Here is a 26648-nt window from a genome sequence, read left to right on the forward strand (position 1 = left end):
ATTCAGTGAGAAGGATCAGAGCTTATTAGAATTTCTGAATAGGCTAGACATAAAATAGATCAAACCATGAACAAACTGGTTTACACAAAATTGAAGAAAACACCTGCTTTCATCTTAAATTGCCTGGGTAATTTATATTAAAACATCTCGGATCTTCTGAATTTCCTCAGCTCTCCATTTCACTTTTTCAATAATATAATATAATCATTATTATTCATTTTATAATTGCCAGGTAGATTGTAACGATTTATTCCTGTAATCCATCAATATTCTATACATTAACACACAAATTGGGATTTTAAAAATTATTTTCTCTAATCAAGATAAAAACACAATGCAACTTGAATATTACAGACTGACCAAAACTATTTATTGATTTATTAATTTAAGGATGTTCATTGACCCCTGGTAAGGCATGAAGAGTGGTGCTTGGGTTTGGGATTGTCAGCATTTTATCCCTGTCTAGAACAGGAGACACTTGGTTTGTGTGGTATGAACATGATTTAGAGAGAAATGTAAGGTATAAAAAAAATCAGGGAGTCCTTCAGTCTAGAGCAGTCCACATTGTTTTGTTTTTCTGAGTGATGGTAAACAGATCTGGACATGGGTGTTATAAAATACGTTTCCAGCCAGTCTTTCTTAACAATGCTTGATCTGTAAAGGAAGAGGGAAGACAAGTTAGATTTTGTTTGCACGTTTTCAGAAATAAAACTGGGAAGGGAAGGAAATAATGTGAAGTGCAAAAGAAGAAAAAGCACAAACAAACCAACACTTCCAAGGTAGTCCATGTCCTCGTTGTAAGAACCTGGTTGCAAGTGCTTAAACTTGACTGTGATAACATGGTTTTCTAGAGCAGTCATTGTTAAAAACTACGTGTGTTGTTCAAAAAGCTTAAGCTCATGCTTTTATTAGTGTTATGTTCCAACTGAATTTATTAACTAGGATCTGCTTGTTGAATCTCCACTGTATACTTATCATACAGTCAATGATAGGGTTTGCAGATGGAAGGAAAAATCTCAGACGTCTTTGCTTATAAACGTATACAAAATGCCATATTTCTAAAAAACTCATTTCAAGGAGTTGAAGTTTTTTGGTTAATATAAATAACTTTTAAGAACTAATACTAATTATATCTAGAGAATATAAAGTTAAGCTGTTAAAGAAAAATAATAACAGTATCAAGAAGGTCTTAATAGTAAAGAGGAAACAGATACATACCTTGAGAGGTCCATTTAGACAGACATGATGTGCTTGACGAAAGCTGTGGGCACAATTCAGACAATTTAGCATTAGAACACAGTCAAATGTAATAAAAGAGAGATTTTTCAAGTTATCTCAACCCTAATTATTCTTATCTATATATAACACTGGAGTTCATTTTTTATGCTCTGTACAGCCCACTATATGGATTACTAGATTTATTTCCTTTCCCCTGATGTTGTTAATTTTTGAGCAAGTGGTATATTCACATGGTTAAATTTTTCTTCTTTAAAGTATGAGTTTATAACCAAAAAAAATATGTTCCTCACCACTGTCTCTAGCTATCTTGTTTCTCAACAGCTATAGTTGATGGAGCTATTATACATGCATAAGATAATACAAATACATGCTTCTGAAATTTTTAAATACAAATGGTGACATATTCTTTTATACTTGTTTTTCTCATGTCATAACATATATTGGAGATATTGCCATAACCATAAACAAGAGTGTCATTTTTTAGGGCTACAGGGTATTTCATTGTGTAGATGTACCAGAATCTATTTGATAACATTGTACATTGATGGACATTAAGCTGTTCAAGTATTGGCCATCACAAGCAGCACTGCTAATGAATAACCATGTATCACTTGTTTCACTTGAGCGCCAGGATATCTAAAGACTACATCCCTTGAAGTAGATTTGTTCAAATTAACAGTACCACATCACCATGTATGTACTTAAATGATTTACATTCAAAATAGGAATGCATGAAATCAGCTTTTTCTATACTCCTCAACTCAAAGTGGGGTAAGACTTTTAATCTTTGGCAATCAGCTTATTTAAAAATGGTATCTCAAGGTGGAATTAATCTGCATTTCTTTTATTAGTAATGAAGTTTAGCTTATTATACTGTATTCATATATATTTTTATTTCCATTTCTCTAAATTGTCTGTTCATATATTTATTAATTTTTTGATTGGTTTGTGGTCTTCCTATTAAATTATAATTTTTTTATTAGGGAAATGAGCTCTTTCTAATATTGCAAAACATTTTTTTGGTCTGCTATGTCTTTTGACTTTGCTTCTGGTGGCTTTTGCCATATAGATTTCAAAACATTATGTGGTTGAATTTATCCAAAATTGAAATACCTTCTGGATTTTATATAAGTGTTGGAAAGGCCTTCCCACTTCAAAACTTATAAATTAATTCTTCCATGGCTTTTATGCTTTTTGTTTTTGTATTTAAATTTTTTGACCCATTTAGAATTTCTTATGGCATGAAGTCCAGATCTGATTTAATTTTCTAGATTATTATCCACTTGTCCAAATGGTGTTTATTGAATGATTCTTCTTTATGTAATGTATTTATGGCAATAACCAAAGGTAAAACATGGTTTATGGGAAAAAAAAAAGTGAAGTTTAACCAAGGTTGTCAGTGACGATATACGTGGCTGGGTACTTTCTTTTTCTCCTGTCCTCTCCTCTCCTGTCTCTCTCCCCTCTCCTTTCTTCCCCTCTCCTCTCTGCTTTTCTTTTCTTACTTTTTCCCCAGTCATTGCACTTCATCAGTTTACTTTTACATTAAATCTATCAACATAGCTATACTGAAATGTGGCTAGATCAGTCTTTTAGGGGAATAGATATTTATCAATTTTATTGGAAAAATTTTAATTTATAAATTATACCATGCAACTTTATTTTGCATCTTTATTTCGTATAGTGTGTTATGTTTCAGATCCTCTCGGTAAAGCAGCTGTAAATTGGTAGCAGGAAGTAGATAATTGGTCACTAGAGATGACTTTCATTTAAGCTAGAATGTGAGACAAGGAGAACTAAATGTTAGCACTATCCTTGTCACTAATAAAGTGACCTTCACAACTAACTGAACCTCTTTGACTCTCAATATTCTCATTTTCATAACTGCTTGATGTAAAGGATTTTGAGATCTCTGCAACTTTAATATCCTAATACATTTTATTCTAACACAACCCTGTCAACATTACAGAAAAATTATGTAGGTCTAACAAGAAAAAGTTCATGTAAAAAACATATTTTTAAGCTGTATAACAGTATATAAGAATGCTAAAACCCATTGGAATAAATCTTATATATAGTTAAGTCTTTACAAGATATCTTTTTAGAGTTATTGTATGATTGATTGATAATAAGTAGCATGTGTATATTCGGTAAGAGAGGCAAAGAAAAAATTATTTTAAGCTCAAAAGGAGTCCATAATCAATCCAATCATTTCAGAGTTGCTGTAACTATCAGGGCACATGAGATGGTACCTTCATAGTTGATGCAGCCATTGGAGTCTTCTTGACCTGCCAACAGCGTTTCCACTTCTTCCTCTCTCATCTTTTCACCTGATGAAGCAAAGAGGGCCAGAAAATATTTTCAAAATTCCACCATGAGTCATCAGTTTGGGGATCCTGGAGCCTATGACTATGATCTTGGAAGATAGAAACCAAGCCCTTCCTACTCCCCTGGCACTTAGTAGGTTGTCCATAAATGTTTTTGAATAATTGGATTAAATGCACATTGTCCCCAAATATACAACTATATCCTAAGAGTACTGTGATGCTTTACTTCTTTATTATCAGTAATTTATTGTTTTCCCCAAACTCATTGACACTGAAGCCAATTGAAATGGTCATTAACTTTTGACTATTCTTTTTCATTTTTCCTTTGTAGTCTTTCTCCTTACCCATCTTGGTTACAACACAATTTCTCTAAGTCATGCTGCTTCTTAATATATTCTATTTTATTAATTCCACTGAAATAAAATTTTCTTACCTAGTGTGGCTAGAACATGACGAAGCTCAGCACCCATGACTGTGCCATTGCCTTCCTTGTCAAAGACACGCAGACCCTCAACAAAGTCTTCATAAGTGCCCTGGTCCTTGTTGTTGGAAATAGCTTGCATCATGGGAAGAAATTGTTCAAACTCAATTTTCTTGGCATTCATCTCTGGAAGAAATAGCAATTTGGAGGATTATTAGCTGCCATGAAATACCATCTCTGAATCTCAAATTAAACTTGCAAGTTCATCCCAGGTGACCTGAAAAATCTTCATGCAGCTTAAATTTCAGTTGGTAAATGGCTGGTGACAAGAATTTGGTAATAGGTAATAGCATGAGCACTGGAGTCCTACTGCTTGAAATTTTATCCCCAATCTACCAGTTGCAACTATGTGATTATGGGCAAGTTTCTTGACCAGTTTGTGCCTACACTTCTTTATCTCTAAAATAGAAATATTTCATAGTGTTAGTGTGAGAATTAAATGAGATGACATAAGCCAAGTTTATTACAATACTGGGGACAACTGAGTACTTAATGTTGCTGCTATTTTATTAGTATTGTCAATTTAATATTTTCTATAAATACTAGGAAAGCAATCTAAAATTATACTGATATAACAAACCATTAGCATATAAATATAGTAAAACAACTGAACTTTAGTATATATTCTACCTTTGCCTTGAGATTTTGTAGGGCCTTCTATTTCTTTAAATTTTAAGTAATTAAAAAAAGAAGCTTATAAGGAAAAAGTGTATGTCAAATGCTTTGTAACCTTCTGACTTATTTTCAGTTTAGAGGCCTGCAGATGATAGGACTCTGTTTTGTATCTTTTGATGAGGTAAATCATATTCACAATAAAAGTATAAAACAGACTATCCAGATACATACAAGTGGATAAAGCTATGTACCCCTAAAATCAAAGTTCCCTTTTACTAGTCTTTCCTCATAGAATAGAAATCTAGTACCTCGAGTCATAGTAAAAAGATTGAATTGAAGTGCTGAATAAATAGTTACCTAATAATTTCAATAAAGATGGATGTTTGATAAGTTAGAAATGTCACTTATAGAAGAAGATTTGGCCTGCTGCTCTTTCACTTGATCTCATGCTTTCAGCTACTTTATGTTTGATTTACCTGGAAATTTTCCTTCAAAGGAAATGAAGTGCGAGGAATAGTCTAGCAGATTGATTTACAGTTAGGCTGTTTTTGTTTTGAAATAAGTGTTTCTTTGGCAACAAAGCAAAGCAAAATAGTCATTTTAATTATCAATGGAAATAGAGATTATTTGCTCTCCATTTTTTTTTCTAATGGCAAAGATAAATACCCCACATATCTCCTTAATAAAATTTCAGTTTGGTCCTAATTTTTGTTTGTTTGTTTGTTTGTTTAGGTGGTATTTTCCAATAGACTATTGTACTTTGCCACCAACCTTTGGGATTTAAAATTTTTTCTTGTTCCAGGGGATTGACTGTGGAGGGGGGGTGTTGGAAGGGGCAAGAGAGAGAAATGGGGGGAAAATGGGATAACTGTAATAGAACAATTAAAAAATGAAAAAATAAAATAAAATTATGAAAGAAAGCAAATAAATAGATAAATAAAATGACAACAAATTCACAACTATCAAAAATTTTTTTTCTTTTTTCTTGTTCCAGACTGAAGACTGGATTTCTGTATTGAACAAATAGCATCTGCAATTTTACCACCCATGTATGTCACTGACTTTGGTCCCATGACTTAATTTGGGTGACTGAATGCAGGTTTGGCTTAGATTTTTGAGTCTGTAATTCTTTGAAAATAAAAATTACTCTTTTAAAAATGTCATCCTGTCTTTCTCCATTAAGATAGCTGGGTGTGCTTTAAGATGGTCACAGAAGCAAGGTGTCAAAGACCATTGGGCAAAGCCAGCAGGTGTTCTCAGTCTCCTGAAAACATCAGTTTCATCTCTCCAGCTTTTATCAGAGTGGACCCTCTTTAGAGGTGTGCCCTTGTAATTTACTCAAAACACCTTTGCCAAAATGTAGTCTTGCCTTTGAAGGTTTGGGAAAAAAATGTGTAGAATTGGGTTATATTTCATTTTATTAGTCTTTAAATTATGAGGATTAGATAAGATGATGATAATGTTAACAGTAGATATTATTTCCTTTCATTAGCATAAAATTTTATCATGCTTGCAAATTCTCAAAGGAAGGTTAACTTACTTTATGAGGGAAAAAAACTGAGACTCTAGCTGGTGGCACATGTACCATCAAAAACAAATTAAGTCCTGTCTGTGGAACTTCTTTCTCAATAAATCTCCCTTTCTCTTACACATGCATACACACATACACACCCCATATTTTCCAACTTATTGGAAAAACATGTGGTTACCTTCATTGGAGGGATTGCCCAGAACCTTCTTGACCTCTGCATTGGTGGGATTTGTGCCTAGAGCCCGAAGGACATCTCCAACCTGGCTTAAGGTGATCTTGCATTCACCTGTTCTGTCAAACAGTAGAAATGCCTCCTTGAAGTCTGCAGGAAGCAAGAAGCATTAGGGAGCTTTTTCCTACCTCAGACCTGTAAACTAACCCTAATTTCATCAAAGATCCGGTTCATACTCTTCTATTTTACAACTTTTGCCAACCATTTAAGTTGTGATTGTTGGGCTTTTCCTCTTCCTAGTTCAAATACATTAACAAACCCTTTTGACATTTCATTTGGGGGCTATTTTAAAGCAGCATTTCCAATTTGAATTCATATGTAATTATTAGGCAGGTATGGAAGCTGAAACTCCTAGTCATATTTACTCGTATTTCCTTCATCTCCTTGGGAAGCAGAACTGAATCAAGAAATTCTGAGGCCTTAAGAATTTCTCATATAATCTCTCATATAATTAACAAAGTTAATAACATTTCAAGAAAACAAGTTTTCAAATGGGGTTGTGTTTGTGAGGTTACCCCAAACTTCTTAAATTTTATGGAAAAAACTTCCTTTTGAGCTACAAATTTCCTAAATAGTTCCTTTAACTAGTTTGCTTTCGGGTAACTTCATTTTTCAGGAAAAATATATAAAAAAATGAGACAAATCTCTAAGTTCTATAAGTGGTCATTTAACCACTTCAGTGTATGACTCTCATAGGAATCGATTCAGAATGAGGAATATTTGTTTGTATTTGTTGCTATGGTAATTTTCTTAAACTTTATTTTTCAGATAACATATATAACAACATGTTGCTACATTAGCTTTAGATTTAAGTACATATTTTACAGAAATGATTGTAGATTCACATGCAATTTTTAGAAAAAAGTACAAAGGGATATCTTATAAATTATCTAGTTTCCTCCAATAATAACATTTTGCAAAATTATTGTATAATGTGGGAACCAGGGTATTCACATTGATAGATTCCACCAATGCCATTCAGATTTCCATTTTATTTGTACTCATGTGTACTTGTGCATAAGTACATAGTCTTAAATTGTCTTTCTTAAAAAATATCACAATTACTCTATTCCTTACTTTTTCTGAATTTTGTCATTCTCCTTTGACAGAATGGTGTTGCCTTTCAGAATTACATTAACAAAGAACTAAGACGTGTACACCAAAAAGACAGAAAGGGGTGCTACTATAGGTTAGGGGCCAGTAAAGACACTTTAACTGAACCTCCTAAACTTAACTAAATGAAATTTCCTGGGGAACCCAGAAGCACTGATGGCGACTTGTTGGAGTTAATACTAACCACACTCAAAAAATCATCTGTGAATGAAAGAGGTGAAAGCATTCTTCTCTCAGTCCATTAGTGGTCTCAGATCAAAAGATGCCTTCTAGATAGATTACTCAGCAAAATACCCTATTTTATTGTTCCTCTGTCCCCTAACCTAAGATTACACAGACATACTCACTGTCAACTATAGTGATCACATACCATTCTTTGTTAAAAGTTTCCCCTCATATTCTGTGTATTTTTACTATAAAAAATCATTTCCCTAATCTGAAAATATGCCGCAGGCACCATAGGGTCATTAGTCAAATATTACTTTTCATCTTTCTAAGGGATATGTGAAACTGAACTATTCTTGCTGCCGGCTCCAGGCTTTCATGCACAAAGTGCTCAGAGGGCTCACTATTACCCTGGTCAGATGCTTGATATAGAAATAGGATTTTATGGGCTGTAATAGAATCTCTCTGACATTAACCCTTCTGTTGATTTGAAGGCTAAGGCCAGAAAGATATTGCTCTTCCCACCGAGGAATTTTAAGGCTTAAGTTTTTACCTTGAGGAGTCTAGAACATGGGTTAGCAAACTCCTGGCCTATGGTCTGGCCACCTAATTTTGTAAATAACATTTGATTGGAATACAGCCATTCATGTAGGCATTGTTAATGGCTGTTTTCATATTTTAATATCAGAGTTGAGTTTTTTTTTTTTTCACAGAAGCTGTATTTGCCAATGAAGCCTAACATATTTACTGTTTGGCTTTTTATGAAAAACTTTACTAGCCCCTGGTCTAGAACAACACTGTTCTAGAACTTTTTGTGATGATTGAAATGTTCTATATCTGGGCTGCCCCAAAATGTAGCTACTAGCCACCTGCAGTTCTTGAGCACTAAAAGGTAACCAGTACAACTGCGACAACGGATTTTTAAATGTATTTGTTTTTAATTAATTAAAGTTTACATTTAAATAGGCACATGTGATTAGTGGCAACTCTACGGGACAGCATAGGACCCCTTCGACATTTAGAATGCTATAAATCTCTAGTTGTTATTTCTTCTTTCCTCCAAACCTGTGATACATTTAAATAGAGCAGACTTGAGCAACACTAATAATAAACATGAAGGAAATGAAGGAATCTTCATTCCTTTCTGAAAGTATAGTATTTCCATTTAATTTAAAATGCTACTAAAAATATTTGTTTTCCTGGCACAAGAGAAAACCAGTCAGCCACACTAATGTTTACTGAAACTCTATCTAAAACCTATTTCATATATGGAGTAATAGGTTTCAATAGTAATAATTTAATAGTAATAGTTTAATAAGTTTAATACTTTCCTTCTGTCCCTGTAAGGGTTTTTATTCTTCTATTTCTTGGTCCTACCATAGTTTGGCTCTCAAAATGGCACTGTAAATTAGATATTTAAGAGGACTGGGGTGTAGTAGCTGAAAATGTAGCAGCATCACTAGTTAAAAATGCATTAAAAATCAAACAAGTTATAGTAGAGTTACCAATGGTTTTCAGTAAGGAAAACAATCCTTTGTAGTATAATTTCATATGGTAGTGAGTTCTGAGTCATCAAGTTGTCTAATCTGTCTACTTGAGTCCATCAACCATGGTGTGGATACACGTGAGTCTGTACTACAGTAAATATCTTTGTTTTTCTTAACTGATGTTTGAACATGAGATAGTCCAGACACTAAAACATTGAAAAATGTGGAATTATTTGAGTATTTGAATAAGTCCTTATTAATCATCTATATTTATTATTACACACATATATAACATGTAACATATATACAATATTCTAATTTATATATCACATACCTAATTTTTCTCCCCTTCTATACATGTATCTTTATCTCACTTTATTTAGATATGTGACACTGTCACTCTACAAAACATGCCTCAGTATATTTCTAGTGAAAAAATAAGATTTTGTGGGGCATGGGATTCTTAGATCCCAAGACTGTAGGACAAAAAAAAAAAAAAAAATTGGAAATGTTAGGGAAAGTATTCAGAGTTATTTTTATGAAAGAAATTTCTAATTAATTTAAACTAATGGCAGATTTTGATCCTTGAGCAAGTCCCATTCCCTGCCTTGATACTGTCCTGCATTGCTAATGATGTATTGGGAGACATTACTGTTTGTTTTCCCCACAGTTTTATGATAAATACTCCTCCCTCTTTGTCTCTGAATTTACTTTTATTCTATATCCACTTCACCTATTATTTCTCTCAGCACATTATGATGCCCACTGAAATGATGTAGATTTGGTAATCGGCAGTTTCATAATCAATTTTCCAAATTGAACAATTCAGACCTGCCAAATCTGTCTTTAAGGATTCAATGAACAAATTAGCATTCCAAAAGCTACATCTTTTGGGGGATATATGTAAGGCATTGCTTACTGTATCAAATTGGTTTTGTTTAGACACCAGTGAATATAAGGCCCTGTTTTGTAGTGTTTATTGTTTGCTTAGACTTCTGATTATAAGCAAGGGATTCAGGTGTTGAGAGAAGTTAGAGTGATTGAGAGCATTTATATTTAGCGTACCAACAGCAGTGGGGGGTAAATAGGGAGAGCTAATCTCAAGGGAGTGGTCTTCTTACACGCCACCTTTGTGAGTGTGCGCATATTAACAACATCTTTTAAACTTACCATCCTGCTGTTCCTTAGAGAACTCGATCTGTTAAAAAGAAATTAACCATAAAGAATATTTTAAGCAAACAAAATGTCCTGACTTTAAAGTGTATCCAAGCTCATTCCCTGAGTAATCTTTAAAGTAAGCTCCCAAAGTAAGCCTACTTTTCAGAGTTCAGGCATAGCTTGGACACAAGCAGAGTGAGCCACGTAATAACATGCCTTGAAGGTGCATGATATTTCCGAAACCAGGCAGTGTTCTGCCTACATCTGGAGTAGAGAAGCTCAATTCACTTACCAGCAATCTGATCAGCACTGAAGGACTGCAGTGGCGAGAGAGAGAGAAAGAAAGAAACAACTAGTACTCTTTCAAATGCATTGACAGAAGAATTGAGTGTTCTCTGCCCTGAGATTTTTAGGAAGCCATGTAGGTGCCATGGAATAAGGTTGTCTTAGGATACCTTTGAATCTAGGAAAAATAGAAAGCTTTTGCAGAAGGTAGTTAGGGAACACCTCTCTTAATTAATAAATGATTTAACAAATACCAAGTCAAATTATTATATTGGGGCAGTATAATAATCGATAGTGTATTTAAGATATGTCTAATACATATACATGGTATTAAGAAGTGCAGTTGCCCTGGATTAAAAAAGGTCACCTTAACAACCACTTTTTCACTTAATGCATCTAAAGTAGTTTACTTAATTATTGAAATTGGCATCATTGGATTGTTTTTTAAGGCATACTATTTCTCTATTGTTGCAGGGTTTTCCCCCTAAATTTAGATATAATAAACCTTATGTGATATAGCAACAGCTGATGAAGCATAAAGTACCACTTTTGGGAGTAAATTGTATTTTCCCAGCTGGCATAATAGCTCAAATTAACCTCTTCTATCCTCAGCCCACATCAACAAAACCCGAAGTAGGTTCGAAAGACTCATATTGAATATACTCCCTCCCCAGTTCTATTTTTTGTCTACCTTCTTTCCTCCATTACATTATATCCACTATCTATTTCCTCCTGTAAATGACAAATACTTTGCTCATAGGACCCACCATGATGGAGCTGCTGGGCTGCAGAGCAGTGGCGAAGCTGAAGAGTGAGCTGGGGGCCGCTCCAGTCCCTGAGTGGGGGCCTCCCTTGCTGAGGTCGCCTTTTATTTCTGGGGAAGCTGTGACCTCACAGCTAGCATCAGGTTTCAGAGAGAAGTGGCCACTCCCTTTGGAGAGTTCTTTAGCTTTCTTAGGGCAAAGAGCAAGAGGAATCTGTATGCTGAAGGCTATTTTTAGGAAACCACAAAGTAGGAGTAGACAGCCATAGTGTGTCCAAAGCCTGTCAGTACTTTTATGGTCTTGATCCCTGAAAGGTTCTCCTGGAGTGTCTTCCTTTAAGAAGCCTCTTATTTGTTCAGTGGCAGAGGAGCTTAGAATTTTTCTGGGGGCTTGGGCTGACCCTTGCCACTGTGAATTTCGGACTTTGCAAACTTTTAAGTGAGCAAGTTTGGGTATTGTTGAAACTTAACAGATAGGGCCGATTCGGGGTTTCACATGGCAACTGCCACAGAAAGAACATCCTTCGAAGCACTGTCTACTGTGGTCAAGTGCAGAGGCCCTGAAATGCATCGCACATCTGTGTGTTTCTTAGAGTTCGCCCAACTGGTAATTTGGCCAGTTCTTGAAATCTGCAATTAATTTAATTTTGTAAGCTGTATTCTCAGAAGTATAAAGCTTATCTAAGCCAGGAATGGTTTTGATCTTTGTTTTTCACCATTCTCCCTGAGTTACCTTACGGGGGAGTATTTTCCTCCCTCTCTGTTATCTTTATGGTGGCTGACCAGTCAGAGCTTTTGACTTTCTGAAGTTCTTCTGGGCAGCAAAGCTGATAGACTTTTTATTTTTTGGTGTAAGTGTCATTCCTGGTTCTTTTTAAAAAAATTAAATGTATTGAGGTGACATTGGAAAATAACATTACATGAGTTAAAGTGTACAATTCTCTAATACATCATCTGTATATTGCATTGTGTGCTCACCACCCAAGGTCTAGTCTCCTTCTATCACCATATATTTGACCCCCTCTACCCGCTCAACTCCCTCTCTTCTTGCTTTCCCTCTGGTAGCCACCATTCTGTTATCCATTGATAGACTTTCTTTTTTTTTTTTTTTTTTTTGCATTCTTTTTCTCTCTTTTTTCAGATTTTAAAATTTTGTTTAAGTTCTTAGCAGAAGGTGCTGATTCTGTTTCTGTCAAGTTAATTATTTTATGGCTCAGTTTCCAGACTGAGAAACAAAGTAACTCAGAAGAGGGGCTGTGGAATGCAAAGCTGTACTTGAGAATTTTAAAGGTATCTGGTGGACTGGCTGGTAATAGGTTCTCATGAAAACAGAAGGCACTCTCTTCCTAGAATGGCACTGTGCAAAATGGTACTGGGAAAATATGGGTCTTCATATGTCCACAAAAGTTCACACAACATGTTTATCAATTTTCTACATACTTAAAGCAGCTCACAGACATAAAGAATGTTGGAAATAAATTCTAACTTATGTGCTGTTTCAGCAACTACTTTTAAGGAAATGGATACAGAAAGCATGAAGTCTCCCTAGCTAGACAGACATATGTATACTTTATGGCCTTCCCTCAAGCATTTAGAAAGAAATTAATATTTAAATGTATATTACTTTTTTTTTTAAAGATAAGGACTGTTTTAAATCTTATAATCTTTTTCACCTACATTCCCTATCGTATGTATCTGATTATGGAGCTATATCATTTAAAAATATATATTTTACTTGTTTTTAGGAATGGGGAGGGAGAAAGAGAAGGAGAGAAACATCAATGTGTGAGAGAAGCACCCTCTTTCATGCCCCGAACTGGAGGCATGGCCTGCAATCGAGGCAGGTTCCCTGACCGGGAATCAAACCAGCAACCTTTCATTCCACAGGCCAGCGCTCAATCTACTGAGCCACACCAGCCAGGGCTGAATGTGTGTTACTTTTTGTTCAAAGACTACAAGTAGTAAAAGAAATCCCATAGGGTTTTGAGTTCCAAAAAGAGGATTGAAAATATACTTTTAAAAATAGCAGTACCCAGGTAAAAATATCTTCATAAATAGATTGACATTTTGAGAGTTTTAATAGAAAAACCTAAACTCTTTTGAATCATTAGGGGGAAATGGAAGGAAGACTGAAAGTAGAAATTTGTAATCTTTGATAATTGTGTAATTTGGAGCCTCATGATTTTTATGCAAAAATTTAAGGGTTTAGAGCAGACCATGTTTCTTTGTGTTCTTTTTAGTCTTGTAATTACATGTATTATGTCATTAAATTTTAACTGCCTATGATTAATATTAATAATTAACATATAAATATAAATAATACAAAATAAACTAATTAAAGTTGTCCTGTATTTTCTCTCTCTCTCTTTTTTTTTTCAAGTAGAAAAGTATATCCTTGAATGCATATGGAATATGGTCAATTTGAACAAAATCTGTCGAGTAAACTGGAAAGTCATTTTAAAATTTATTTTTATGTTATGAATAAGCTATTTCTAATCACTTGGATATTATGTAAAGGTTTAATATTATTGAAATGGAAGTAGTAGGCAGTTGCCAAACTACTTAACTCTATTTTCTCTCTATATTTTTATCATATAGAGAATAAGAGTTCAGATTTTTTGTATATATTGAGAGTCAAAGTAAACATTTAAGTGAGTTACTAACAACAGTGGAGAAGGCTGCAGTGCAGTCTAGTCTAGAGACTAAACTACAGTTTACAAGTTAGAAAACCCAGGTGCTGTGCTCATAGAATAAGTGGGAAACACTATTTATTCTCTGGTACACTTTACAAATGGCAAAAACTTTCCCCTGGCATCTCTTCTGGCGTTATAATGGTGAAGTAACCAGCTCTTTGAACATGCCTTTGACAAACAAAAAATGGCCACCGATTTTGAACTCAGTTTTCTATGTCATCATTTGGTTTGTTTTAAAAATTAGATTTAAGTTTTTCTTATCTGGGATGCTCTTGCATCTCTACGTCTCAGAAATTAACTGTTTTTCAAAGTCCTGATAAAATCTCCTCCTTTTGAAAGAACACTTTCTCTTTATGTACCCAGTTCCCTCCTTCCACTTCATGCTGTTTAATCTTCCTGACTGTGAACTTGTTGACAGCACAGGTCATTATGAAAGCCATTTACCTTTGTCCATGATGTGAACCCAGGTGCAGGCTTACCCCAGCCTCTGCCTCTTGGAGACCTGCCTGCTGCCTTATTCTTTGATTTTTTTATCCCCCGTAATTATAAAATACCTGCCTATATTAGATGCTCTACAGATTTTCATTAAGTTAAAATCATTAGAACATATGTATAGTAAGCTCCTCCTTCAAACATAAGCTCCTCTTCTTGAAGATTCTATTGCCTGAGGGAAGAGAAGCTGGAGTTCTAGAGGAGGTGCATGCATCTCCTTTGCCACTGCATCTCTGGGACCCAGAACTGCCAGACACATAGGAGAGGCATACTCGTCTTGAATTACTGATGTATGTGCCTTCAGATTTTCAGAGTCATTTCTTAGATTTTGTGTAAGTGTTTATGATAAGGACCTCTGATTTGCAAACCCTCCATTTGTTATTCTTTTAACTGTTTCTTCCATCTTCACCTACATGCTTATATTAGACTGATAGTAAAATAACTACATTTCTCATTTGTAGAGACATGTACTGTTTGGTATTGGGTGTAGATAGGTAGTAGTGTACAAGTTCCTGGTACTAAAAAGGATTTTTATTGCCCTATTTACAGATCTTTTCTCACTTTGAGAAACATTTTTCTAACCGTAACCATGAGGTTTGGTTAACTGATTAAAGACAAGATAAAGTCTCTGGTATATAGAAGGAATTTATTTATAGGAAAAATATTAAAATGTGCTTGATCAAACAGGCCCTGGAATCGATTCATGTTAAGATTTAGTAGTATTAACCAATGTCATCACAATAAATTTAATAAAAAGTAAATATTTAAAAACTGCTAAAAATTTAGGAAAGCAAGAAGAACTATAATTAAAGATGCTGTGGGAGATAATGTGTTGTTTAATACTGAGAAACAATACCCTAGAAAGGAACATAGACTACAGTCTTTAAACAGCTTCATCATCACTGCATAGTACAATGGGGCCAATTAATCTAATCAGGGCCAGTTTTCAATCAAAAATAATTGCTGCAGTTTCTCTGGTTTAATGCCTGGCAGAGGGACAAAGACCTGGATGTATGCAAACCCTACGCAAAACTTAATTTATTAATTTTCAGTCCAAACTCACAGAGTTACTGGGAATTGCTGTAAAAGACCAGCAGAAAGAAGTATTAGTTTGAAACTGAGTCTTGTACTTCAGAATAATTCACTTAATTAAAAAAAGGTTTTTTTTCATTATATTTTACCTCAACAAAGGATCTGCTTAGGCTGATGACTGTAATATGGTCTAAAAGGAGACATTAAGAACAACAAGAATACAGTATTAGCCCAGAGAGAATGGATGGTTATATTGGATAACTGATTTGAACAGAAGAAGAAATGAGTAATTTTCTGGGAAGATGTATGGACTAGTTAACTAAATTTGGGCAAATTGGAGCAAAGACTAAATTATGAAAGCAACCCAATTCAGACCTACAAGAACTAACAGAGAGGCCTCAGTAAATTTTAATAAAAATTTAAAATATGAACTAAGTCCACTCTTCAGATTTCTCACCAGTTTTCCCATGGTTAAGGGTTGATAAATAAATCTAAAATTTCTTGTGAGTTGTACTTGTTCTGCTTTGTGTATTTGTTTGCATGTAATTTGTTAAAAAAATCCAAGTTGTGTTTTTGTTTCTTCCTTTCTTTTTTTATTTTTAAAATATGATCATTAGAAAAATGTGTTGTTTGTGTTATAACAGATTATGACTGCTTTTTCTACTTTTCTGGAGAAAAGCTCTTTTTGTGACAATAGGGACATGTGAATATTACAATTACCATTGTAGAGATTCCAGGTCTTTTGATAGGATGGAAAGAAAACTAGACAGGGGTTAAACCACTCAGAATTTTGTTCTGGCTCTTTTGTAACACATCACGTGTCTTTGGATTAGATAGCGTCTCTTATCTTCATCATAGCTCCCTCAAATACAAACTATTATACATAGTGATTTCTAGGGTTGCTTGTGGTTCTACAGTATTGTGAGTTTTCCACCTTATTGTCAGTAGAATCTACCTCAACTCACTTTTTCTAATACAAAAGGGCCGAGTGGCTACAAATTTACTTAATAACATTATTTTAAAGTAGTTTAGATAAAGAGGAGTTCAGCAAAATATAATGTCATAACACCATGTTCAGCTGAGTCAGATGTTTTATAAACAGTAGAGAGGATATACCATTGGGCACTTTCTAGGCTTAAAGAATCTCACTTACCACAGTGGAAAGAAAACTATAAAGTTGATTATGATGTGATCTTATCTTTGGGGAGAACTTTCTTCTCTGGATTCAACTCAATATTATTAATCTATGACTAGAATAGCAAGAATTTATCATCCATATAATTTAAATTTTATCTAGTATAACTGAAGCCATTACTATTTGTATATTATAATTCTGCCCTCCAAATTCTGATTTGGGCAAGAAGCAAATTGTAGAAACTGATGTAGGAACAAACTATAAAAGATCCTATTTTCATACAAAAATATTTCAGTATGAAAAGAAGCCAAAGAAAGTGTAGTATCAGCAGACTAAATATAATCCTTTCCACAATTTCCATGAGTCAGATGGTGTTGCATGCTGGGTAATCATGGACCAACTTCTAAAGACAACTTGCCAGGGGTTGGTTCGTTTGCAGTACTGAAATGTTGAGAGGCTAAATTTGGTACTGTCACTTCATGATCTTCCTATCTTGCAAAGTTCTCATTATCTTTAAAATTCAAAGTGCTACTCAGTATTAATTGGTGAACACATCTATTTCCTTTCCATACTGCATTTTACTTCAAAAAGACATTATCCAGTCACATGTAATTCAAAATATAATATTAATGTGTTACCAATACCCTTTAATATTTTCCCACTCCATTCTACCTGTTCTCTTCTTATACAATTTTAGTGTTTGAAAGTGGAACCTTGATTCTGATACTTAGAGAGAGTCTCAGATAGTTTTTGATTTGCATCTGAGGTTATAGTGACACCACAGGTGGGTTAATATTGCAATTGGTTGACCTTATAATTGTATTAAAAATTAATTTGTATTATTGAATGATCAGAGTAAAAGAAAACAAACATCTACAATTATGTAATGAAAACTTAAAAACAACTTATGTTTTTACTCATTCCTTCTAATTAGAAATTGACTATATGTGTTCTTTCCCTCAAACTGGTTAAGGTTAAGTTTTCACTGTTATATGTGTGACATTCTACTTCTGCAAATTACCCCAGTGAATATGTGGTTGGGGTTTCTAGTTTGACTCATGTTGTTTATTTGTAAATAGAAATTCTATACCATTCTCAGAATATTAGCCTGAGGGCAACATTTGGAGGTCAGGTTTAATATTTGTGTATGTTTATTTAAAAATATAATTATTTAAAAAAGTCAGTTTCACTTCATTTAACAGTATTTAAAATAATTTTGGATATATATATTATTTTTAGCTTTACTGGAATATAATTAACATATAACAATGATTTTTAACCAGTGTGCTGCTGCAAGAATTCTTTTTTTAATTTATAATTTATTTATTTGTTTCTTTATTTTATTTTTAGAGAGAGGGGAAAGGAGAAAGAGAGGGAGAGAAACATCACTGTGTGGTTGCCTCTCACTTGTGCCCCCAACTGGGGACCTGAATTACAACCTAGTCATGTGCCCTGACTGGGAATTGAACCAGCGACACTTGGCTCGCAGGCTGATGCTCAATCCACTGAGCCACAGCAGCCAGGGCGCAAGAATTCTTAAAACATGCAATAACCGACTATTGAGTCAAGGGCACTGACCTCTCTTCCCTTAGACTGTCAAATAAAAATATTATAATGGACAACACAACAATAGCTGTCTGGTGTGAATAAATAAAAATTATACCTTTTTTTTTTTTTTTTGTCAAATTGGCAAGAAATATACTTTTTGGTGTGCCGCAGAATTTTAGTAATTAGTTTATGTGTGCCTTAGGATGAAAAGGTTGAAAATTGCCGACATATAACATTGTGTAAATTTAAGGTGTACATGTGATGATCTGATATGTGATGATTTTGGTATTGTGAAATAATTACCACAATAAGGTTAATTAACACATCCATCACCTCACATGCGTATCTTTTTTTTTTTTTTTTTTTGTAGTGAGAACTTTTAAAATTTAATCTCTTAGCAGCTTTCAGGTATACAATATAGTGTTGTTAACTAAGTCACCACCCTGTAAATGGGTGCCCAGAAATTATTCTCTTATAACCAGATGTTTGTATCCTGTGACTGCTTTCACTCTTTCCTTCCACTTCTGACCTGGCCCCTGGCAACTACCAACCTCCTCTCATAGCAGCACTTTTACAAACACACAATGTTCTGTGTACAACTTCTTCTCAGAAGCTGGAGCAAAGTGGCTAGGAGTCTTTCTCAGCTTCTTATAGTCTACCTTTCATCTATAAAAGAGAACACTCAATCTGTCAGCAACAGGAGCTAAGAACAGGAAAAGCTGCGGAGGACAGAACAGGGGTGACCTGGGAAGGTTGTCTTCATGAACTTGCTCGAATGTGTGCTCATCACTCCCTCGTGTGGCTGCACAGGGCTGTGCAGGGTAGTGGAAGAACCGCTGTACCTCACATGCTTGAGAGCGAAAAAGTCTCCTTTACCCATTCTAAGAAACAGCAACTTACTCTTTATACTCAGGAGGTAGGTTATAATATGCTTAACATAGTGGACTCTGGCCTTCTAGGTTAGTCCTAGCTTCATCATTACTAGTTATTTCATCATGGACATAACACTGAACTTCTTTTAGACTCTTCAGTTTCTTTTCTTGCAAAAGGAGGCTAAAACAACCTCAGTGTAATGTTATGGAGATTAACTAAGTTAATAGGGCATAGAGTAAATTCATAGTAAATATGGTTGTTACATTATAAAGAACTATAATTCTTGAAACCTTTCAAGGCCATGACCTTATTTGATTTTTCTAAGTGGGACTGGGTTTGTATTAGCCTTGTTAAATGTGAGAAAAAGAATTTATAGATGAACAAAACAATCCTATACCTTGAACAGAACAAGTCAGGTATCACAATGTGTACATACACTTGCCTCCTCTGACTATCCATCACTAAATACATGTATTTATTGGGACTGCTCTATTTCCACCTTACCCATTCAACTGGAAGCTTAAATCTTCCCAGCACGTGGTCAGTTGTGGCTATGAGACTTGTTATTTGATGAGTTTCTGTCAATGCATTTTGTACCTTTACCGTGTTTTGTAATGTCGCCTGCAGTCTAGTCAAGGATGACCTGATTGAATGGTGAATACAACGAGAATTAAACTGCAACACAATAAGAGAAACGATTCAAAGTCCCATCACATCACAGCCATCCTGACATATAAGCTAAGGCATGCATCATGCGGAAAACTCACTTACACATTGAAGATGTTTTGAAATCTAGGCACATGGTCATCTTATTTCTTTTTTACTTTTGTTATTTCACTTGGTTGTAGTTTTGGGCAACAGGTGTTAATTTTTTAATGCCTGCACTTTAATGTTCAACTATCAGCAGAAAATGTGTTTTTTGACAGGGGATATTCATAGAAAATTCATAGGGATAAGACATCAGGTAAGCATTCCTGAGATATCAAAGATTTTGTGTCAGAACTATTGAAGAACTATTCTAAGCAAAAAAAAAAAAAAAAACAGATCTGGAGGAAATCAAATTCAAAAGCACATTTAAGAAATTGATAAAACTAATTAATAATATACAAGATTTTTCAGAGTTAATGGTGAGTCAAATATGTGTCTATTAAATGTGGCATATTATAAAATGAAACATAGATATTAACTGGGAATAATATTGAGAGCTTAAATATTACCATGATGGTAATACTACAGAAAGATAGTTACAATTAAAGTTTAGCATTACTCAAAGTCCAAAGGACAGATAGATTTTTAAATCATGTGACTTATGAAAGAAAGTTTAAAATACAATTAAGTTTTGTTCTTTATTGAGTTTTCAGAAAGTTAATGAACACATATAACAGCTCTATTAATATCTTTAAAGTTCATTTTCTCTTCTTGAAGAAAGTTTATAACTTATATGATGTAATATAGCTAGGAACATCATTAAGTGATTAAAAGCATCATAACATGAAATGTTTTAATGTACCTTTTAATTAGCCTTGTCACCTAATGGGATTAAATTAAATTTTATAACATCCTCAAATTGCACCACATTCTTTGGCTGTGTTATAATACCTATGCATATGCACTGATTTCATATTAATGAGTGAAAATCATTGAAGACATTGAAATTCCTTTACAAAAATATATTAATTTCAATTATGTTTTTTTCTCTTTCTATCAAGAATGGGCTTTCTGAATGAAAGATAAAGGTTAATTTCTTACTATGTCTTCTAGGTTCACTTAACTTATTCTTGATTTGTGTCTCTTACTGGGATCTGTTGCGTCTCTTGTTCTGCAGTGAACTAGCGAAGACGGAACAGAACCCATCTTCACAGAGACTCCAGAAGGATTTCTTTCCTTTGCTTAATAGTACTGGCTCACACCAGCTTTTTTTTTTTTAATAATTTATTTGTTTGTTTGTTTACTCTATTTTTAGAGAGAGGGGAAAGAGAAAGAGAGGGCGAGAAACATCTCTGTGTAGTTGCCTCTCACTTGCGCCCCCAACTGGGGCCCTGACATGCAACCTAGTAATGTGCCCTGACTGGGAATTGAACCAACAACACTTGGCTCGCGGGCCGATGCTCAATCCACTGAGCCACAACAGCCAGGTTCACACCAGTTACCCACAGAAGAAAGGATAAACCAATTTTCAAGATTTAAAAAAGTGTCACTTTTCTGCTGACCATGAACAAGTTATCAGTTTAATTTCTGAATTTAAAAAAGTGATGTTTTGTTCATTTCATCACTATCCGTGGAACCACAGAGCCCACCGTGGATCTGCCTTTTGACCCAGTGACCCCACTTCTGAGAATATATCCAAAGAAACCCCCAAACACTAATTTGAATAATATAAGTACCCTTCTGTTCAGTGCAGTGTAATTTATAATTTCCAAGGTATGAAAGCAGCCCAAATGTCCATCAGTAGATCAATGTATAAAATAACTATGGGACATTTGCACAATGGAATACTACTCAGCTGTAAAAAAGAAGAAACTTTTACCCTTTGCGACAGCATGGATGGACCTGGAGGACATTATGCTAAGTGAAGTAAGCCAGTCAGAGAAAGACAAGTAACATGATTTCACTCATATGGAATCTAATGAACAAATTTCAACAAGCAAAATAGAGGCAGACTCATAGATGGAGAGCAAGATGACAGTTATTGGAGGGGGGAGGTTAGGGGGTGGAGGGATCAAGCAAAAAGAAAAAAAGACTCATTGTCATGGACAATACGGTGGTGATTGTGGGTGAAAGGGGGTTGTAAGGGGGTAAATGGTAACGGTAAAAATACAATTAAAAAGCAATGATTACAAATTTTTTAAAAGTGATATTTTGTCTGTTCTCGGAGTTCTCTTACCTGTCAAGCTTAAGTTTTACTTATTTACTTATTCTTACACAGTTTCTCAAGAAAGAACATTAATGCCTGTTCTCACTAGGGAGATACTTGTTTTTCTTCTTAAAATAAAGGTACCTTTTCCTCTTTCCAGATACTTGTAGTCCCAGATACAAAGAGATGGTATTCTCTTATAAATCACAATAAATATAAAGAGAAATAGCTTTTACATTGATTTTTATCTTTAACATTAGTATAGAGTGAAGATTCATAGAATAGAGATAGCCGGAATTATTGGAGTGGGTCTAATCATGCTTGTTGTTCAATACAGTCAGTGTGCATCTGTAAGGATACATTAACGAGGGTTGCCAGAGGTAAAGAATTTGGTTTTCTCTTAATGAACTGTATGCACTCAGTTCCTCAAGGTGGAAAAACATTTATTAGAAGATTTGACATACATTTCTTTTCCTAAGTGGATATTCATTAAGAATAATAGTTCCTAACAAAAAAAGAATAGTTCTTAACCAATATTATATTCTATTAAAATTTGACTTTAGTTACCTATAAACTCGGGATGAAATATTTGTAATAATCTACTCCTACTTAGAAATGTAAAATGTCAGGTTTAACTGGAATGCTATAAAAACTATGAATGTATTTATTTAATTCCATCACATATATCTGAGGATGATCTAAGTAAATATTTATGTTAAGGACACTTTAAAAATATACAATTATAATTAGTCAATGTAGTGTTTATAGGTTAGCATCGCCATTGCAAGTAAAGCATTAAGTTAGCAAAGTTTAGATTTATTACAGGTAGAACTTCTGACTCAAGTGAAAAGAGCACTCATATAGGCCCTGTTGCCCATTAGTTCTCCATAGAAGGCAGGGTTCCTTAGATGAAGACTTTCAAACTGTCCTTTGGACCAATCTAAGCCCAGGGAATGAGGAGAAGGTGTAGATTTGTTGGGTCGCATCACTGAGAAGTAACAGGCACATGCATTGCATCATTTTTCTGAAAGCAGATACTCTTTTGGTATTTGAGAACTTTGATCACAGCAAAGTGTCGACACAAAAATAAATCACATTCTCCTTAGTTCAAGATTAGTATGCAAGAGCTCAAAGATATAAGCTGAAAGCCATATAACCAACGAGTTTTACAGTATTTTTTTGGGTTAGTTTCATTTAGAAACAACTCACACATTCTGAATTAAATCATGTATATAAATAAACAAGATGACAGTTATAGTCACTGAACCACTTTTGTGCCTAGTTGTCTGCACCGAGATATCATCCAGTGTTGTATCAAATGTTTTTAAGCAAAGTTGAAGGGGAAATTGACGTGAATTGCGAAAGTCTTCTCTTTTTCAGATGAAATAAAACAGCTGTTAATAAGTACATCCAGGGCAACTGAGTCATCAGCTGCTTTAAACTTTTTCAAAATCAGTGGATGGAGTAAAATTTTCCTTTTGATATAACTTTAAAGTAAAGAATTCAGTTTCCACAGAGATTTTATAAATAAACACAAATATTTGTCGAAGTATTTGTAAAACAGCCTTACGCTTATATATGGTACCTATAAATTGCACTTAAACAACTTAGGGGGCAAAAGAAAACTAGAGAATGACAACCATAAAAGAATAATAATAAAAAATAAAGTAGTACAGGTTCCACATGCAATACCATACTCATAGTAATTTTACTGAAATTATGTGTTAAAGTTTATTTGTCTTTTAATCAGGCTTCTCTTCTCCCCAAATCTACCAGTTTATTTAGTAATTCCATTTTTCTTAATGAAAAATGTATCTTTTTGCAAGTTTCTAGAGTTCCCTTCTGTTGCAAGATGTTTCAGTGACCAAACAGTTCACCCGTTTAGTTACCTTAATGGCAGAGAGGTCAATTTTTTCTTCTTTGGGTGGGGCAGGTGCCGGTGCGGGGGCAGGGGCTGGGGCAGGAGCAGCAGCAGCAGGTTTCTTTACATCTTTCTTTGGTGCCATTTTGTTTAAAAGGATGGGTTAAAAAAAGAGAGAGAAGAAGCACCTCCAAAAGAACTTGTCAAAATGATTCTTGGAAGAGGAGTGTAGTTCGGTTGATCCACAGCCCAGTGTCTTGAAGGCAGACCCAGAGTATTAAATGGTATAAGGGCATGCATATATATTTCACTTAGTGCCTAATAGAATCTTGACACGTGAGGCTGGATTGGACAGTTTGCTACTCAAGGGGGATGGCATTCTTGCTCAGTCTATAAATGGAGTCTGAAGGGTCAGGGCTTCACCAGTTTTTTAAAACTCCTCTTGCATTTTTTTTTTTCCATCTCCATATATAAAAGAAAAAGAAGTATGACAAAGTCAGTTTCAGATCCTTTGGTGACAGTAAAGTCAATTGATACTTTTTCTTTGTTGAATTACAATTCTACTGAAGTTGTAAATCTTTTTTTTTTTTTCTTTTTCTTCCCAAGCCAAAGAAACTTTATTCAAGGATTTGATTTCAACTTGGAATTTTGGCAGGGGGTATCACCAACTTTGACCCAGCTCCTTGGCCACAGCTTGCAAGAAAATGTTGGTCAGCAAAGAGGTAGTGATGTTTAAAAATAGAAAGCAGACGTATAAGGAAAGCTCATCAAGTCTTAAAGCTGTTTTCCTTCTAGGGAGCACAACCTTTGTCTCTGGCTCTCTCTTTTAAACTGTAGCAAACTGTATGCTAAAAAAGAAATTTAAAATTACTTCTTATAACTTAGTTTTCTTTCTATAATTTAATGAAAAATATCACATGGAATGGAAATGACAGCAAGATTTACTTTCTTGCAAAACAATTTTTAAATAGTAACTTTCAAAGTAGACACTCATTTTATTTTCTAAATGGCAAAAATTCTGATTACTTATTTATCACCAGATTTTTTTAATCCATACTAAGGAGATAAGGTAAATTCTTAAATTCACCTAAGTAGCCAGAGCGATAAAGAGAAAAAAAAAATTTAATTCTCAATATGGTCTAACTTTTGGTGACTAAGTACTTTCTTTGCTGACCTCGGTGTCCTCAGTTTGTAAGGCTAGACACTCATATTAAGAAGCATAAGAATAACCAATGTACTGTCCTCAATTCTATCCTTTTAACATGTGAGATATTTAATTAATGAGTTGTTAGTAATTAGTAAAAAAGTCAGTAGCTACTATGGGATTTAAAAATGCAATATTTATGTATTACATATATAAGAGCGTATATACACAGATAATACATAAGATATAGATTCATTATCTATCTTATTTTAACCTTATATGAAAGCATTCTCCAACTTGGGGAAGGTCATTATTCCTCTCTATATTATAGCTGAGCGGTTAAGACTGTCATCAGCAATAATTCACTTAGGTCACAACGACCCTCAGTTAAAAATCAGAGTCCTTATCTTACATGGTGGCCGTATCTGCTGGATCATTTTATCTACAAGTAATCCAGCAGGAGAAGCTTTTTGATTAGCTCCTGCCCCCATGCTGCACCATACCAAGGCCCTGAATTAGTTATGGCCCAAGTGCTGGTGATACTCATTTCTTCATGCGAGACAGTCATGAGAATCTGAGCATGTTTTATCTAAGTATACTCTTTGTCTCAAATTTAAATAATTAGAGTAGAATTCAAAAACGATGTGATGTTTTATGATAGACATGCTATTTTTGTAAATAGTAGAAATTTGCCCACCAGTTTGTTTTCCTTTGGATTATCAAAGGGGTTTTTCTGTAATTACTGAATGGTGGCTCTGCTCTGACCTTAGCTCACAGCCTCTATTAATACTTTGTCCCATGTGCAGAAATCCCTCAAGATCCATGACAGGTTTACAGATAAAAGAGTATTATGTATCCTGAAGCAAAAATTTGAGATAGGAACACTTTTTTTTTTTTTTAAATATTTAGGGGGAAATGGCTTGATCTGACTATACTTCTAAATCCTTTTGTGTTACCAAATATATATCATGGATTTATGACTTCACAGAGGAAAAAAGGTTGGTGTAGAATTTTCTACTTGAAAAGTAGAAATTAAAAAAGTAAAGTGCCATTCATATTGTGTGAAGGGTACTTGCTGTCAGCATGACATTACTGTTGGTATTAACCTTACCCATGGGGTTGCAGTAGTGCTTGGCCGACTGTTTCCCTAACCCGTAACCTAGTCCAGCCGTGAGGAAAACGCTGATCAAACCCAAATCGAGGGACAGTCCACACAATTCCTGACAAACACTTAAAAACTGTCGTGGTAATCAAAAACAAGTCTCAGAAACCGTCACAGCTTACAGGAACCTAAGGAAGCGTGATGAGTAAATGAAATGTGCTCTCCTCAATGAAATCCTGGGATAAAAAAGGGACACAGGTAAAAACTAAGGAAACCCGAATAAAGTGAGACCTTTAACTAACAATAATGTATCAATATTGGTTCATTAGTTGTCATAAATGTACTATACTAAAGTAAGGCAAGCAAGAGAGGAAACTAGATGTAGTGTACATAGAACTCTTTTCTCAACTTTCCTGAAAATCTAAAACTTATAAAATAAAAAAAATTTATTTACTACTCCCCCAAACTAAAAAGAAGTAAAGATAATTTACCTTGAAACTTCAGAGAAATTATGTATA

The 26648-nt window shown here is 34.4% G+C and overlaps 1 protein-coding gene across 1 annotated transcript; it reads right to left on the minus strand.

Annotated features, from left to right (window-relative positions):
• Positions 1-348: 348 nt before the first annotated feature.
• Positions 349-24179, minus strand: MYL1 (myosin light chain 1). The gene is made up of 7 exons (XM_090283330.1): positions 23913-24179; positions 10361-10388; positions 6372-6515; positions 4000-4173; positions 3492-3569; positions 1219-1261; positions 349-654 (listed from the first exon to the last, which is right to left on the minus strand). Exons 1-6 carry the CDS (start codon positions 24027-24029, stop codon positions 1233-1235), a joined length of 570 nt encoding a protein of 189 aa, XP_090139456.1. The 5' UTR covers positions 24030-24179; the 3' UTR covers positions 349-654; positions 1219-1232.
• Positions 24180-26648: the final 2469 nt, after the last annotated feature.

This window comes from Furipterus horrens, unplaced genomic scaffold (genome assembly GCF_987537825.1).
Source record: "Furipterus horrens unplaced genomic scaffold, mFurHor1.1.pri manual_scaffold_1, whole genome shotgun sequence".
NCBI classification, from domain to species: Eukaryota; Metazoa; Chordata; class Mammalia; order Chiroptera; family Furipteridae; genus Furipterus; species Furipterus horrens.

What these genes read in the sequence shown, in the direction of transcription:
- MYL1 (XM_090283330.1), bottom strand. Translation starts at nt 24,029, where the DNA reads ATGGCACCAAAGAAAGATGTAAAGAAACCTGCTGCTGCTGCTCCTGCC. An exon ending in TTGACCTCTCTGCCATTAAG is followed by an intron (nt 10,389 to 23,912) that starts GTAACTAAACGG and finishes TCTTTTTAACAG; the next exon opens with ATCGAGTTCTCTAAGGAACA. An exon ending in CTCTAAGGAACAGCAGGATG is followed by an intron (nt 6,516 to 10,360) that starts GTAAGTTTAAAA and finishes TGCTTCCTGCAG; the next exon opens with ACTTCAAGGAGGCATTTCTA.